Genomic DNA, 16,541 nt, shown 5'->3' on the forward strand with positions numbered 1-16,541 from the left:
ATCAGAACTGAGGAACAGCCTACAAAATAGGTAACCAGCAATCACCCCCACAAAAACTCTCAATGTCATCAGCAAAGTCTGAAAAACTGCCTCATCCTAGGGCTACCTGGACCCAAGGAGCCAGGACACGAAATAGAAATGGGGCCCTGTGACAGAAAATGGCCAACGGGCAAACATAAAGGAAACCAGGGGCCTGAGGGACAGTTCAGCAGGTAAAGCACTTGCCTGGCATGCTGCCAATCCGGGTTCAATCCCTAGCACCACATATAGGCCCCCAGAGTCAAGAGGAAGCCCCAAGCATGGTCACACCTGGCTGAAAAGTCAAGAAAGAAATCACACCATGTAAATTGTAAATGTTAATAATGTAAACAGCTTTGGTTCATCACTTTGAATCAATGTATTCTACTACCATAAGATGCTACTCATAGGGGTACATGAGCTTTGGGAACACTCTACGATCTTCACAATTTTTTCCACACATGGAAAAACTTCATTGTGAGAACACCTGCCCAACCCGCTCCCCCTCCCTCTAAATAAAAGCCCACTAAGGAAAGCTATTCAGGCTGAAAACAAGTGACACCAGAAATGTCACTTTAATCCACTTAAAAAAAACCACATAGCCCAGATAGAGTTAAATATGAAGGGAGATATAAAGTATAACTGCATTTCCTCCTTAATGGACTTTAAAAGCAAGTCGAGAAAATGATATGTATTTGGGGACAAATACATCGCATACAAAACTGTGACAATGACAGTGCAATGAAGGAAGGCTCAAAAAAAGCTGGAGCTGACTGAGGAAGTGACACCAGGTGGAAACTCAAGTCAACAGGAAGAAGTGCAGAGAACCACAAACGGGAGATAAGGCAACTGTAACGACCATGGACATACCTTACACCTTTCTTTTTCCAGCTTTTGGATTCTTTTCTCACACCATTTACAAAATTGACCCAAAATGTACCATCAGCCTAAATGTAAAACATACAAAACTCTTTTTTTTTTTTTTTAAATTGAGGGCCACACTCAGCTGTACTCAGGGCTTACTCCTGGCTCTGAGCTCAGGGATCAGTCCTGGTGGTGTTCAAGGAACCGTCTGGGCTGTTGGGGATTGAACCCAGGTCAGTCAGCTGCAAGGAAAGCACCCTACTGCTCCACTATCTCTTAAGCCCCACAAAACTCTTTTTAAGAGACATAGAGGGGGAGCTGGAGCGATAGCATAGCGGGTAGGGCGTTTGCCTTGCACGCGGCCAACCCGGGTTCGAATCCCAGCATCCCATATGGTCTCCTGAGCACTGCCAGGAGTAATTCCTGAGTGTAGAACCAGGAGTAACCCCTGTGCATCGCCAGGTGTGACCCAAAAAGCAAAAAAAAAAAAGAGAGAGAGAGACATAGAGGGGGCCACAGAAATAAGCTCAGTGAGCTGCAGTGCGTGCTTTGCATACAGGATGCACACATCTGATCCCTGGCACCTCATAGTCCCCTGAGTGACTCCTGAGTATCAGGCGGGGAGTAGCCCCTGAGCCTGGCTGTGTGTGGCTCAAAACCAAAGGATTAAAAAAAAAAAAAGGCAAGGTGGGGGCCGGAGCTATAGTACAGCAGATAAGTGATTTGCCTTGCACTCAGCCAACCTGGGTTTGTTCCTTTGGCATCACTTATGGTCCCCCCAAACACCACCAGAAGTAATTTCTGAGTGTAGAGCCAGGAGTAACTCCTGAGTGTCGCTGGGTGTGATAAAAACAAAAAGGCAAGGTCATGTATGGCCCATTAGTGAAGCTATACACTTCCATCTTATCACATCCCGGGTAGGGGTTAAGGAGTGATTTCTGAGATATGACCCAAAAGAAAAGTAGATAAGTTGGGCTTCATCACTGTATCACTGTGTCACTGTCATCCCGTTGTGCATCGATTTGCTCAAACAGGCATCAGTAACGTCTCCACTCATCCCTGTCCCATGCTAGCGTAGCCCGATGGCGTATTGGGAGCTCTTTCAGGGTCAGGGGAATGAGGACCGTTGTTGTTATTGTTTTTGGTATATCAAGTACGCCACGGGTAGCTTGCCAGGCTCTGCCGTGCGGGCGGGATACTCTCGGCAGCTTGCCAGGGTCTGAGAGGGGGGCTTCATCAAAATTAAAAATATTTGTGTTACAAACAACACCATCAAGAAATGGGGGGGAAATGCAGAGGGAGAGAAAATATTTACAAACCATTTATTATCTGATAAGGGATTTGAGTCCAGAATTTTATCAAGAATTCTTGCAACTTTTTTTTTTCTTTTTGGATCACACCTAGCGATGCACAGGGGTTACTCCTGGCTCTGCACTCAGGAATCACCCCTGGCAGTGCTCAGGGGACCATATGGGATGCTGGGAATCAAACCTGGGTTGGCCGCATGCAAGGCAAACGCCCTACCCGCTGTGCTATTGCTCCAGCCCCCTTGCAACTTTTTGATTAAAATATTAACACAACTAAAATCTGGGAAAGAACTTGAAGACACATTTACACAACACACACTCAGGACTTCCGGGGAATTCCAATCAAGACCACCAGGGGATCCACATCACAGGATCCTAAATGGCCACAAACACTGCACCAGTACTGAGACAGATGTGCAGAGAGAGAAACCCTCAGAGGTTGCTCAGGGGGACAGGAGGGGGGACATATAAAACGGTGCCAAAGTCCAGCGTTACTTTCCATGTCAAACAGGGAGCTACCACAGATAACCCACAATCCTACCTTTACCTAGTGGATGTCCAAGAGAGAAGATTCAAAAGTTCACACAGCAACTCTGCACATGAATGCTCACAGCGGCATGGTTCACTGGGAGCCAAAAAGTACCAAAAATCCAAATGCTCACCTATAATGAGGAGTGGCCGGATGAACTGGGGCCCACCCATCAAAGGAATAGCATCCAGCCGTGGAAACAAAAGTCAAGGTACTAGTCCCTGCTAGATCATGGATCCTGAAAGTACTATTAAAGGAGCCAGCAATGACTCCCTCTCCCTGTTCTTTCTGGTGCCCGGTGGTCTCGCCCAAGAACGGCCTCTGGCACCATGTAAGCTAATTAACAGCCATGACCGAGAGACTCACAAATAAATCTCGAAAGAGAAAGAGAGCAACACACCGCAGAGACGCCTCCAGCCCCCACACTAGGCTGTCCCGTCTGGAGCACCCCGGAGCAGGGCAGGTGAGTCCCTCTGCCCACCCCAACGGAGCCTCCGCAGCCAAAAAAAAAAAACCTCCAGTACCTAATCACCACCATGCTCACAGCTGATCTCCAGAGGCTCGGGACAAGCCTCATCCATGAGAATGAATCTGCTGAAAAACTCGGGTATGCGGATTTCGTGACTGAAATCTCCAGGTTCTCATGGAGTCAGGAGAGGGTGACCTCCCCCCACCTCCCCGTTCTTCCCGGAGCCTGGCGGCCACACCCACAAAGTACCCCTGGTGCCATACAAGCCCACTAATGGCCATGATCCAGAGACTCACAAATAAATCCCAGGAGAGAAAAAGAGCAACACGCGCAGAGATGCCTCAACACCCCCGAGTCACCATCCAGTTAAACACTCAACTGTAGTTGTATCACCCTAGTTAAAATTGTATTATTCCTGCATCAGTGTCTCATACTCTATACTCTGCCCCGCTGACGTATCAAGAGCCGCACACCACATCTCATGGGGTCTAACGTAGAACGCAATCCATTTTGATCAATATAGCATACAAAGGGCAACCTGTAACAACATGCTTGTAATCTCATGCAAGGGCTTACTGGCTCCAGGGTGAGATACAGCACTTCACACACTTTCCTCTAGGGAAACGTTTTTAGGTCAGTTTTAGTGAATTATTCATAACAAGCCAATACTAAAAAACTTATTTTGCATGTGCTTTGGGGGCAAGTTTCAGTAGTGGTGGTGGGAAAATTTGAGATAATGGTGGTGGGATGGTGTAATGGTGTTGAAATTGGTATTGGAATATTGAATGCAATAAATCGCTGTGAACAACTTATTTAAAAATTAAGTTAAATTTAGAAATGGGACGCGAGGGTGCTCTCGGGAAGGTGGGCGGCATGGGCCCCGCTCTCCACCGAGATGTGATCCCGGGGGTCGCACATGTGCAGCCTCTCCGCAGCTGCACGAGCATGACTCCAGAGGCCAGCTAAACTACTTTTGGTACCGGCAGCTCCTTGCAGAATGTCTCCAGACCGAGAACTAAGCCGCGGCCCCATGCCTGCCCAGGAGGGGAAAGGTATTCTCTCTCTCTCTCTCTCTCTCTCTCTCTCTCTCTCTCTCTCTCTCTCTATCTATCTATCTATCTATCTATCTCTCCTCTATCTCTCCTCTCCTCTTTCTCTCTCTGTCTCTCTCTCCTCTCTCTCTGTCTCTCTGTCTCTCTGCCTTTCTCTCTCTCTCTCCTCTCTCTCCTCTCCTCTTTCTCTCTCTGTCTCTCTCCTCTCTCCTCTCTGTCTCTCTGTCTCTCTGCCTTTCTCTCTCTCTCTCTCTTTCTCTCTCTCTCTCATGGGGGGTGAAGGGCATGGCGACCACCATATTATGAGGACCACAGATGAGAGTTACAAGCTTGCAATGATCCAATTTCTGAAAGGAATTCCCTGGACTTAGTTGCTAAAATACAGAAATCCAAAACCTCATATCTCATATCTCTTCACAGCAGGTCTGACTCTAGTGGGGAACTCCTAACGGTAATAGTGAGTTTTTTGTTGAAATATTGAATGTAACCAAAGTAAAGAGAAATTAAAGTGAAATTTATCAGTTGGCGGGGGAGGGAGGGCCAGGATGGAAGGTATACCGGTTTTTTTTTCTTTTGGTGGTGGAATATGGGCACTGGTGAAGGGATGTTTGTTTCAGCATTGTATAACTGGGACTAAAGCCTGAAAGCACTGCAATTTTCCACATGGTGATTCAATAAAATTTTTTTAAAAATTAAGTTAAATTTAAAAAGAAGTCAGTAATGGACGACTATCCCATATCATATGATACGATCCTTATTCTACAAAGTGGCCAGACTCAGGGACAGAAAGTAGACTGCGGCAGGCTGGGAGGGAGGGGAGATGGAGAAGGAAGTTCTCACGGGCTCAGAGCTTCTTTATGGGATGATGAAAATGTCCTCCAATTACCCTGCAGATGGTTAGAGGTTCTGTAAATACACGGCACAGCTATACGATGCATACTCGTTTATTTACTTATTTGGGGGCACTGGGGTAAGATGTATCCTTCAAATGGGTAAATTACAGGCTCTGAGAGCTCATCCCAATACAGCTGCTAAATGAATGAGGAGACGACCGTGTTCTGAGGCTCGACTGCCAGGCTTCGGAAAACGGGTTTCCTGCACTTGGAATCTAACGCGAGCCCCGGCCAAAAAGCGCCTCAGAAACGCTGCGTGGAGCGAGTCCACGGGCACGCTTGACCCGCCCCCCCCCCCCCGACTTACCTCCTCTGCCTGGACACTCTCTTTCTCGACTCTCTTCAGGAGCTCGTCCCTCAGACGGATCTCCCTGTCCAGCTGGGAAGACAGCTCCAGGGCTTGGTGGAGTCGGCTCTGCAACGAACGACAGCGGGAGCCCTGGCGGAGAACCGGCAACTCTGGGGGCATAAACGCCCCTAAGGAAGCAGAAGAGTCACCGGCCCATGCGGGGGCGGCGGGGGGGGGACAGCGCCACCAGCCCACCTCCCCCGTGGCCCGAGTCCCTGCAGCGGGGTCTGTGTGGAAAGGGCCGACAGGGGAGCCGCCTCTACCGGGCCCCAGGTCCCATCCGCAGCTGTGCGGAAGGCTCGGGAGCCCCCAGATGTGGGCTGGTTGCTTCCCGGGAGTATGGAAGGGCTGGGCTCGCCACCTGCCCCGTGGAGAACCCAGCGCACAGTGGCTGTTCCCGCCTCTGCTCCGAGACACCTTCCCGGGTCTGGAACTGCCTCGTAGGAGCAGCCGTTGGTCCAAGGTCACGGAGACACGAGGAGCCAGCTCTGAGCCAGACCATGTGTGACGGTCTCACGGGGTGGGGTAGGGGCGGGGTGCACTTGGTGGAGGAGGAGGAGGGGGAGGAAGAGGAGGGGGAGAAGGAGGAGGAGGAGGGGAGGAAAAAGAGGAGGAGGAGGAGGAAGAGGAAGAGGAAGAGGAAGAGGAAAAAGAGGAGGAAGAGGAGGAGGACAAGGACGACGATGATGAGGAAGAGAAGCGGCACTGGTCTGATACTTGGGCGGGCCTTGCCACAACCCGGAGGAAGGGAATTGCCCGGTGCCAAGCACTGAGCGGGCAAACATTCTCCGGAAGGGATGCCAAAAAGAGCTGCAAGGCTGACCCAACTTGCTCCCACCTGTCTCCTTTCTCCTTCCCTCCCTTCCTTCCTTTCATCCTTCCTCCTTCCCTTCCGTCTTCCTCTCTCCCCTCTCCCTCTCCTTCCCTTCCCTTTTCCTTCCTCCCTTCTCTTCCCGCCTGCCTTCCTTCCCCTCCCCTCCTGCCAGCCGAGGGCTCTGCTCAGAGATGCCCACGCAGGCCAGAGCCCAGCCGGGCCAGCAGTAGGAAGCGGGGAGGGGGAGGCAGAGGGGGGCGTCTCCCCTCCTGGCGGCGGGGAGAGGGGGGGCATGGAGGGCCCTTTGTGAAAAGGTGCCTTAGCCCCTGCCTGGTGGGCAGCAGGGGGGTATGAAGCAGCCCCCACGTTTTATTGTGTTGTGGTTCCTACAGGTCAGAGGTCAGGCACAGCGGGGCTGGATGCTCAGCCGGGGAGGCTGGACTGGCTGGCCAGCACCGCGGGTGCGCCCTGGGACTGGCCTCCTTCTCTGGGTTGTTGTGGGGGACACGCACAAGTGGCGCAGAGAAGTCCCTTCTCGTGTCACCCAGCTGCCTTCCTCTCCAGGGGACACTCTGCTTTCCAGGGCCTCCCTGGAGTGGGCCGGTCCCTCTGACTAGCCCGTGCGAAAGTCCATCCTACAACAGGACAGAAGCTAGAAGCAGCGTCCCACGCCACCCCCGGGGGTCGCTCGGGGGAGTCCCGGAGGATGGAGAATTTTAGTGTCCTGTGGGCCTCTGAGCGGGCAGCAGGTCCACTGGCATCCAGGGGGCGCCCAGTGACGCGGCGCAGGTGCCACCCAGGTGTAGGTCCCACCAGGTGCCAGCAGGTGGGGCTGGAGGGCACCTCGGCAGAGGGGAGGGAAGGCCCCGCCCTGCACCCCGGCGGGCACTCGGGACCTCTGGGCAAGGAGGGCGGCCGCTGGCCTGCACAGTCCGACAGGGGCCTCACACGTGGGGGTGAGTATCCTGTGCCCGTGGCCCCGTCCCCTCAGTCACTCGTCACTCAACGCCTCTGTCCCAGCTGCTGCCAGACACACTGACCACAGCCCTGGCCAGAGGCCGTTTTGTCCTGGACACAAGGATGCAAACCCAAACCCCCACCTCTGAGTCCCCAGCAGGACCCCCCCGTCCGTCCTCTGACTCCCCGCCTCACCGGGGTGCCGCTCTGTCCCTGCACACGGAAGCCGGGAGCCTGCCTCTCCCTCGCTGTGGCCCCCCAGGGCCCCCCAGGGGGGTGCGGGTATGTGTTGGGGAGGGGGGGTCTTCTCCCAGGCCTCAAGCACAGAGGCTGGGGGTGGGGCACGCTCAGACCAGAGACTCCTGCCCGACCCGGCCAGCCCGAAGCATAGGCCCAGACTCACTCTGACACCAGGATCTCCCCTCCGAACCCGGCCCCCCGCCACCAGGGGACACTGCGGGTTAAGACCCAGCCCCGGGGGGAGGGGGCCGTGCCTGCCCGGCCCTCCAGGGTCTGTGTGTCTGTCTGCAGCTGGCCTCTCTCGGTGTGACCTGTGAAAGGGGTCACTCTCCAGCCCACGCAGGCAACAGCACGGGGCTGTGTTGTGCCCCCCGAGGCCTGAGGCCCGCTCCTGCCGTCTCTGCCCTGGCCCGTGGCCCAGAGAAGGCCAGCGAGTAAATATCTCGGCCTCGGCAGGCTTATATTTGCAACAGAAAAAGCACTGGTCTCCTGTCTAGAGTCATTCCTGAGCACAGAGCCAGGAGCAAGCCCTGAGCTCTGCCAGGTGTGAACCAAGACCGATATATTAATTAGAAAGAAGGGGCCGGAGAGATAGTACAGTGGGTAGGGCGTCTGCCTTGCACACGACTGACCTGGGTTCAATCCCCGGCATCCCAAAGGGTCCTCCAGCACCGCCAGGAGTAACCCCTGAGCATTGCTGGGTGTGACTCAAAAACCCAAAGAAGAAAAGAGGGGAGGGGAGGGGAGGGGAGGGGAGGAGAGGGGAGGGGAAGGGAGGGGAGGGGAGGGGAGGGGAGAGGATTTGCTCCTCCAATCCGGACAGCTGTGTGGGAGCTGAGTTGAGTTGAGTTGGGGGCCACACCCAGTGGCCCTCAGGGCTTACTCCTGGCTCTGCACTCAGGAATCTCTCCTGGTGGGGCTCAAGGGACCCTAGGCGGTGCTGGGGATCGAACCCAGGTCAACGGCATGCAAAGGCAAGAACCTTCACCCCTGGATTGACTCTCTGGCCCCGTCTGGGTAGTATTTTAAAAGTGAGAGTTCCCTGGTGGGTCTGAGTCTCGGCCAGGGACTGTCGGAGCCATGGTGGGACAGAGAGAACCGGGAAGCAGGGGGAGAGTGGGGGCGCTCTGCTGGGGCGGAAGCCTGCTGGCCCCACAGACACCCACGGGGCCTGGGGAGGCGGGCGTGGGGCGCCGGGGGCCCTGGGCGTGGGGAGAGGCCTTACTTTGTGCATGCTGAGGATGTGCAGGGCGTTTCCAGAGACCAGCTTCAGCTGGACCAGTTCGCTGTTCTTCGTTTCAATGATCTCTAGAAACTGCGCATTCTCGATCTTCAGCTGCTGGAAGTCGACCTCGTGGAGGGCGTCGCCCACCTCTTCCTTCTACGCTCGGAAAGCAGGGAGAAGTGAGGCTGGGATTTCTGGGTTTGTTTATTTATTTATTTTGGCTCTTGTTGGGGTGTCACACTGGGTGATGCACAGGGGTCACTCCTGGCTCTGCACTCAGGAATTACTCCTGGCGGTGCTCGGGGGACCCTATGGGATGCTGGGACTCGAACTCAGGTTGGCCGCGTGCAAGGCAAAAGCCCTACCCGCTGTGCTATTGCTCCAGCCCAAGGCTGGGATTGCTGACCCTTTGGGCTGCATGCTGCTGAGGCCGGCTGAGATCCTGGAAGTCGGTTCTCAGACATTCAACAAACGTGAGATGAGGCGTCAGCTTGGCTCTGGCAGGGAGTGAGGGTCCGGGAATCGGGGTTTGCTGTTCTCAGGAAGCTCGTTCTCAACAAGGCTTCACAGACAGGTGCCGGGGGGGGGGGGGGGCTGGAGGGGGCGAGCAGGAGGGACAGGCAGGCCAGGGGAGAGAGAACGGTCAGAGCACACTTCCCACGTCAGACCCGCCCGGGTGCCCGCATTCACAGGACAGGAGAGTCACAAGCGTCCAGAGTCTGCACCTCAGCGTGGGTGTGAGACCCAGAGCGAGATCCCCAGCACGTGCAGAGTGAGGTCCTGGTGGCTCTTCTGTGCTTGCTGGTGACAGTGTGTGACCCCAGTGCACAGCATCCAAGGGTGTATGAAGCCAGAATATGAGTGTGTGTGGAGAAAGGCTGGGGCGGGCGCCTGCCTGGCACACGGCTGGCCCAGGTTCAGTCCCCGGCATCTCCCGTGGTCCCCTGAGCCCCTAGGAGTGACCCCTGAATGCAGAGCCAGAAGAAAGCCCCGAGCACTGCCTGGTACGGCCCCAAGACACAACAACAAGAGGTTCTTTGATGAAAGCGAGCAAGCAAGGGAGAGGGAGCAGGAGTGGGAGGGCTCATCTACCTGCCTCAGCTGTAAAAGCATTTTTCTCTTCTGGACTTTGAGAGAAACATTTTTCAAACGTAATTTATCCTTCATATCATCCTAAAAAAAAATAAAATCATATGTTAGTCAATTTCTCTTCTCCCTCCCTGTTAAAAAAACTTGACAGGGGCCGGAGCGATAGCACAGCGGGTAGGGCGTTTGCCTTCCACGCAGCCGACCCGGGTTCGATTCCCAGCATCCCATAGGGTCCCCGAGCACCGCTAGGAGTAATTCCTGAGTGCAGAGCCAGGAGGAACCCCTGTGCATCACCAGGTGTGACCCGAAAAGCAAAAAAAAAAAAAAAATCTTGACAGAGCTGGAACCACACACCCAACCCTGAACCCTATCGTTCTCTCTCTCGTTTCCAATCTCCCGGACCCCCCAAGCTGGTGCTGCTCAGGCCAGTGACTCATGACCTGGAAGCAGAAGCGACCATATCTGCTCAGTGCCTGTTTCCTAGTGATTTTGAGTTCAGGGTACTTGGGGCTTAGGACCCAGGGGCCGGGCCCCTTCCGGACAACTGAGGAACCCTTTAGGGTTTGATTCTCTTGGTAGTGGCATGATGCACAACATGTTCGGGTTTAGAACCTGACACAGTCCCAGAGGTCAAAGCCTGACATGCTGTAAACATCCCCGGAAGTCCAGGTGAACGTGAGATGCACCTACTCCACACGGTCCCCTGACCAGCCTCTCTCACGCCTTTCTGAGCAGAACATCGCATCTTGGAAAATACAACTCTGAGACAGACTGTCCCACCTAACTGTTTTATTAAAATTTCATAAAGTAGCACTGTAGTACTGTTGGCCCATTGTTCATCGATTTGCTCGAGTGGGCACCAGTAACGTCTCCACTGTGAGACTTGTTACTGTTTTTGGCATATCAAATATGCCACAGGGAGCTTGCCAGGCTCTGCCGGGAGGGCGGGATACTCTCGGTAGCTTGCTGGGCTCTCTGAGAGGGGCGGAGGAATCAAACCTGGGTCAGCTGCGTGCAAGGCGAACGCCCTATCCGCTGTGCTATTGCTCCAATTTCTTGTTAAAGTTGGAACAAGAACCATTAAACAATGAAATCCATCTTATTGAATATCCTTAAAATAAAATTTTAAAAAGTTTATAAAATCATCAATTAAAGTTGGTGGTTGGGGGCTGGAGTGATAGCACAGTCGGTAGGGCGTTTGCCTTGCACTCGGCCGACCCGGGTTCAAATCCCAGCATCCCATATGGTCCTCTGAGCACCACCAGGGGTGATTCCTGAGTGCATGAGCCAGGAGTGGCCCCTGTGCATTGCTGGGTGTGACCCAAAAAGCAAAATAAAATAAAATAAAATAAAAATAAAGGTGGTGGTTGGAAATCATTTTCACAGATTTAAGAAACTGCCCTGTTGGTCTGGTGAAGGAGCTTTAGGAAACGGTCCCATCACTCAATTTTATAAAGTAGTTCACAATATTTGATTACATTTACTATTCAAACTCCAATCCTACCACCATACACCTCCCCGAAACCATATTTTGGGTGTTTCCATCCCGTACCCCAGTATCCCTGCCCCAAAGCAGAACTGAAATGATATAATATTTCCCTCTAAGATCGGTTGCCTCCTACTGTGAATCCCATCAAATGTGACGGGGCACTCTTGGAGTATGGGTAGGGTGTGTCCTATAAAGTGTCTCAAGGCCACAAATGTGGCTGTGCGGGTCAAGAGTAGGTTCACTCTTGGGCGAGGCTCGGCCCAAGCGTGTGGAGAGTGGCCGTGAGCACGGCGGGGTTGAGTTCTGAGGTTCTCCCTGCCAGGGCTGGGTCCCCTGGGCCGGGGAACACCTAACTGATTTTAACCTGACAAACCTGCGGTTCATTGGGGTGCTGGGGGGAGGATACAGATGGTTTGTGCCCAAGGGGGTCTCCTGGTGGGGGTGGGGAAGGGAAGAGCACTTATTCTCCCCTCTCTGTTCTAAACACTGGGGAACTCACCCTCCGTCGATTCATGTCTTCGATGTACTTCATCACTTTCTGCGTGGCCAGGATGCTGCCTTTCTTCTTGGATATACTCGTCAGAATATCTTTTTCAAAGCTGGACATTGCTTTCTGAACTTCTGCCCACCGGATTTCCGCTTCCTCAATTATAGCCTGGGAAACAGTCAATGAGAGAATGGAGGGGGGACAAGGGGGACCCAGAACTCACCAGGATGTGCCCTCCTAGTTTGCAGGGACGCAATCCTTTGTCTTAGAAAAATGTCCTCACAGGGCCGGAGCGATAGCACAGCGGGTAGGGTGTTTGCCTTGCACGTGGCCGACCCGGGTTCGATCCCCGGCATCTCATATAGTCTCCCAAGCACCACCAGGAGAAATTCCTGAGTGCAAAGCCAGGAATAACCCCTGAACATTACTGGGTGTGACCCCAAAAAAGCAACAAAAAAAAAAAAAAGAAAGAAAGAAAGATGTCCTCACTGTATAAATCTGACTATCTAAAAGCCCTGAATGACTCAGGGAAAAAGAGAGGAGGCAAAAAACAATCCCCTCCCCCCAAAAATGTGGGAGATCCAGGTTCCATTCCTGGAGCCCCTCTGGGAGGTACCCCCAAGCACAGACCTGAGCCGGTTGGACCCAGATACTGCTAGATGTCATCCAAAACAAAACCCTCCAAACAAAACAAAATGAAACAAAACATGACAGAGAAATCAGGATCCTATAAAGAGGGAAAACAAAAATTAGGTCTCAAGTATCCCTACAAATTATATTTCCGCGTTTGAAATATTTAGTTCATTAAAACTGTGTTATGACTTACATAATGTCACACAATACAGTGTAGTCTAGTATTAAAAATGCTGCAAGGCAAGTCACCAGACACAGTCACATGTGGAGAGATTAGTGTGCAGACAAAGAAGCAATCTGACAGGGGGAACTGTAGTTTGAGAGAAGGCGTGAGAGACCAATACATGTCTCGCCACAGGAAACGCTGAGCAACAAATATCGTGAACGAAGCAGTACGGCATCTGACGAAGAAACTCATCCGTGCCGAGAACGAGTGCCAGGCGAGGGCCGGGAGAGGCTGTGGGTGTTTTCACACGTTCTCCTTTCAGCTCTTTCTATTTTTAGAGTCATTTTTGGAGGGGGCCTCCCAAGTTATGCCCAAAAGAGGCCCTGGGGCCACTCCCGGCAAACCGCTCCCCCCTCAGTGCTGGCCGGACAGTCAGAGGATGTGGTGGCGCTCGGGCCCTGAGGTGTGGGGGCCACGGGGCTACACCCAGCAGTGCTGAGGGGGTGGTTCATGGGGCTCGTGGAACTGAATTCGGGGCCACACAACTGCGAGGCACGTCCCTTTGAGCTTGAGCCTGATGGGTCCCAATTTTACTTATTTGCCTTTGGAGTCAAACCCAACAGTGTCCAGACTCCTGGCTTAGTGCTCAGGACCACGGGGTGGCCCCTTAAGCTACCTTCCAGCCCCAGGCTATATGTTTCCAAGATTCTGTACCCTAGGAACACATACTACAGCATTGGCAGGTAAGTGACAGGCCTAGGCGTCACTTCTCGCTGCCCAGAAGTTGGGGGGGCGGGGTAGGGGTGCCAAGATTCTGGAGGAAACACAGGGACTGCAGTCTAGGTTCCCTCATGCTGGCTTCTCGTTATTCATTTGGTTGGCTGGCTTGGGGGTCACATCCGGCAGTGCTCAGGGCTCCCTTCCACACGCAGGGGTCACTCTGGCAGGCCTGGAGGCAGTCCTATGGGGTGCCAGAGATCAAACCCGGGTCTGCAGCCTGCAAGGCCATCACCACCCCCTCACCCCCGTCCTCTCTCTCCGGCCTCTCTTTATCTGTGTCTTTTTGAAATTTTCCATTTAAAAAAAGTTTCCAGGGGCTGGAGCGATAGCACAGTGGGTAGGGCGTTTGCCTTGCACGCGGCCGACCCAGGTTCAATTCCCAGCATCCCATAGGGTCCCCCAAGTACCTCCAGGAGCAATTCCGGAGTGCAGAGCCAGGTGTGACCCCAAGAGCAAAAAAAGAAAAAAAGGTTCCCGGTGTGCTGTCTCCTCCAGCAGGGGGCAGTGTCCTGGCTGGCAGGTCCCCAAGGAGCCTCATCCCACTGGTGTTTCCTTCCCACCACTCAGCAGACACAGGGGCCCCAGAGCAAGGGGCTCACCTCATGGTACTGCAGGTCCCGCTCGGCATTGGCGCGCATGTGCCGGATAGTCTCCTTGGCGTCCTCCAGCTCCCTCTGCATCAGCTGGCACTTCTGCTCCAGGGTCAGGCCTACGGTTCGGTCCGGGCGGGTCCTGGACTGACGCCTGCTCCGGAACTGTGGAGCAAGAACAAAGTCCTTGGTCACAAAGCAGCCCACGGGGAGCGTCAAACTGACCACGCCGCCCTGTTGGGAGTTACTTTATTTTTATTTATTATTATCATTTTTAATGTTGACTTTTTGGGTTTGAGGGGCCAGAGAGCAAACTCGGGGTCTCCCCATTGCAAGGCGAGTGCTCTAGGGCCGGGCCACATTCCCAGACCAAGAAACCAATGGCTTGGGGCCGGAGCGATAGCACAACGGGTAGGGCGTTTGCCTTGCACGCGGCCGACCCAGGTTCGATCCCCGGCATCCCATATGGTCCCCCAAGCACTGCCAGGAGCAATTCCTGAGTGCAAGCCAGGAGTAACCCCTGAGCATCGCTGGGTGTGACCCAAAAAGCAAAAAAAAAAAAAGAAAGAAACCAATGGCTTTATTCTAAATGTTGGGTTTTCATTTGGGGGCCACACCTGGCGGTGCAGAGGGGTCATTCCTGGCGGCATCAGAGGACCATGTGGGATGCCAGGGATTGAATCCAGGTCAGCTATGTGCAAGGCAAATGTCCTACCCATTGGAGAATCGTTCTGGTTCCACTTTGTTATTTACTATTATTTGTGTGTGTCTTCTAGGCCTTAAATTTTTTATTTTTCCTTAATTATGCCTTAAGGAAAAAAACCCTAATTACATAGTTTATTTCCAAATTTGAAATTACCTTAGGGGAGTCAGATTCTGTCTATAATTTTGTAAATTGACATTTTCCCCTAAAAAAAGAAGTACTTGTTTAAGGGATCAGCTGCTCTTAAAACAAAAAGGCTTTATTATATTTTAGATAACCACTGTATAATAAGAATAGGGTATGAGCTACATATTATTAAATAATTTCTAGTATCTACAACAAAAACTGGAGCGATAGCACAGCAGGTAGGGCATTTGCCTTGCACGCAGCCAACCCAGGTTCAATTCCTCCGTCCCTCTCAAAGAGCCCGGCAAGCTACCGAGAGTATCCTGCCCACACGGCAGAGCCTGGCAAGCTACCCGTGGTGCATTCAATATGCCAAAAACAATAACAACAGGTCTCACAATGGAGACGTTACTGGTGCCCGCTCAAGCAAATCAATGAGCAACGGGATGACAGTGCTACAGTGACAGTTGTGTGTGTAGATTTTGGGCCACACTTGGCATACACAGAGCTCCCTCCTGGCGGGCTTGGGGAACCACATGGAGTGCTGAGGATCAAACCCCAGGTCAGCTATGTGCAAGGCAACAGTCCTACCCACACTGCTATCTCTCCAGTCCCTGGACATGACTTTAAATGACAGCAGGCAGGATAAAGTCAGTGGGACGGGATTCTGGATATTAAATCTGCAATGTTATTTCCCAAATCAACCTACGGTCTGGCTCCAAAACACTCCTAAACCCCAGAGGGACAGAAGATGGTTAAAGAAGGGAAAGTATTTTAAGCGGCCTGGATGGAGGAGGTAAGGGGGAGCCTGCCGTGGGAAGACTCAAGGCCAGGAGAGAAATTTCACGTGGGGCTCAGTGCTCAGTACAAAGCAAGTTTACAAAGCTTTTGTGTCTCAGGGGCTGGAGAGACAGTACAGTGGAGAAGGAACGTGCCTGGCATGTGCCAAGTGGGTTTGGTCCCTGGCACCCGTGTGATCCCCTGAGCAATACCAGGAGTGTGTGCCTTGAGCACAGAGCCAAGAGGAAGACTTGAACACAGCCCGGTGTGCACCCACCCCCAAAACAAAGTTTGCCTGTAAGCCACAGCTGACAGGCATGCAGCCCTGGCAATACATAGGTCTGAATATGGGGTTATTTGGTCCTTGAAAGAGAATCCTGCAGACAATTTGATTGTATTTATTTGTGGGTGGGAATGCTCAGAGGCTGCTCTTGGCTCTGTGCTCAGAAGTGACCCCTGGCGGTAGTGGAGGGTAGAACCAGGGTTTGTGGCTTGCAACCACAAACCTTAACCACTCTATTATCTCTCTGGCCCCCTGACACACAATTTTAAATTTAAAAAAAAAAAAAATCTGGGGCTGGAGCAATAGCACAGCGGGTAGGGTGTTTGCCTTGCACGCGGCCGACCCAGGTTCGATTCCCAGCATCCCATAGGGTCCCCTGAGCACCACCAGGGGTAATTCCTGAGTGCAGAGCCAGGAGTAACCCCTGTGCATTGCCGGGTGTGACCCAAAAAAGCAAAAAAAAAAAAATCACCCCAAGTAAACTAAGATATTCTGGGAGAGAAAATTCACTATTAATTTAATACAATTTCCTTCATACTCTTTTGAAATAAACCTTGGAGGGGGAGGAAGAATCAAAAGTAGAGTTGAGGGCTGAAGCAGTAGTATAGTAGGGAGGGTGTTTGCCTTGCATGTGGTCAACCCGGATTCAATCCCCGGCATCCCACAGGGTCCCCCGAGTACCCCCAGGAGTAAATCCT

At 52.8% G+C, this 16,541-nt stretch overlaps 1 protein-coding gene across 4 annotated transcripts in view; it reads right to left on the bottom strand.

Moving 5' to 3' along the window:
- Positions 1 to 16,541, bottom strand: part of CCDC113 (coiled-coil domain containing 113) — a 50,004-nt gene that overhangs the window by 6,426 nt on the left and 27,037 nt on the right. For all 4 annotated transcript variants that reach the window (XM_055145795.1, XM_055145796.1, XM_055145797.1 and 1 more), the window contains 5 exons: positions 13,961 to 14,116; positions 11,795 to 11,950; positions 9,810 to 9,890; positions 8,718 to 8,873; positions 5,440 to 5,547 (listed from right to left, as the gene is read on the bottom strand). In XM_055145795.1, coding sequence (XP_055001770.1) covers positions 5,440 to 5,547; positions 8,718 to 8,873; positions 9,810 to 9,890; positions 11,795 to 11,950; positions 13,961 to 14,116 — 657 coding nt within the window. The remainder of the gene's footprint in view (positions 1 to 5,439; positions 5,548 to 8,717; positions 8,874 to 9,809; positions 9,891 to 11,794; positions 11,951 to 13,960; positions 14,117 to 16,541) is intronic.

This window comes from Sorex araneus, chromosome 8, assembly GCF_027595985.1.
Source record: "Sorex araneus isolate mSorAra2 chromosome 8, mSorAra2.pri, whole genome shotgun sequence".
Taxonomy (NCBI): Eukaryota; Metazoa; Chordata; class Mammalia; order Eulipotyphla; family Soricidae; genus Sorex; species Sorex araneus.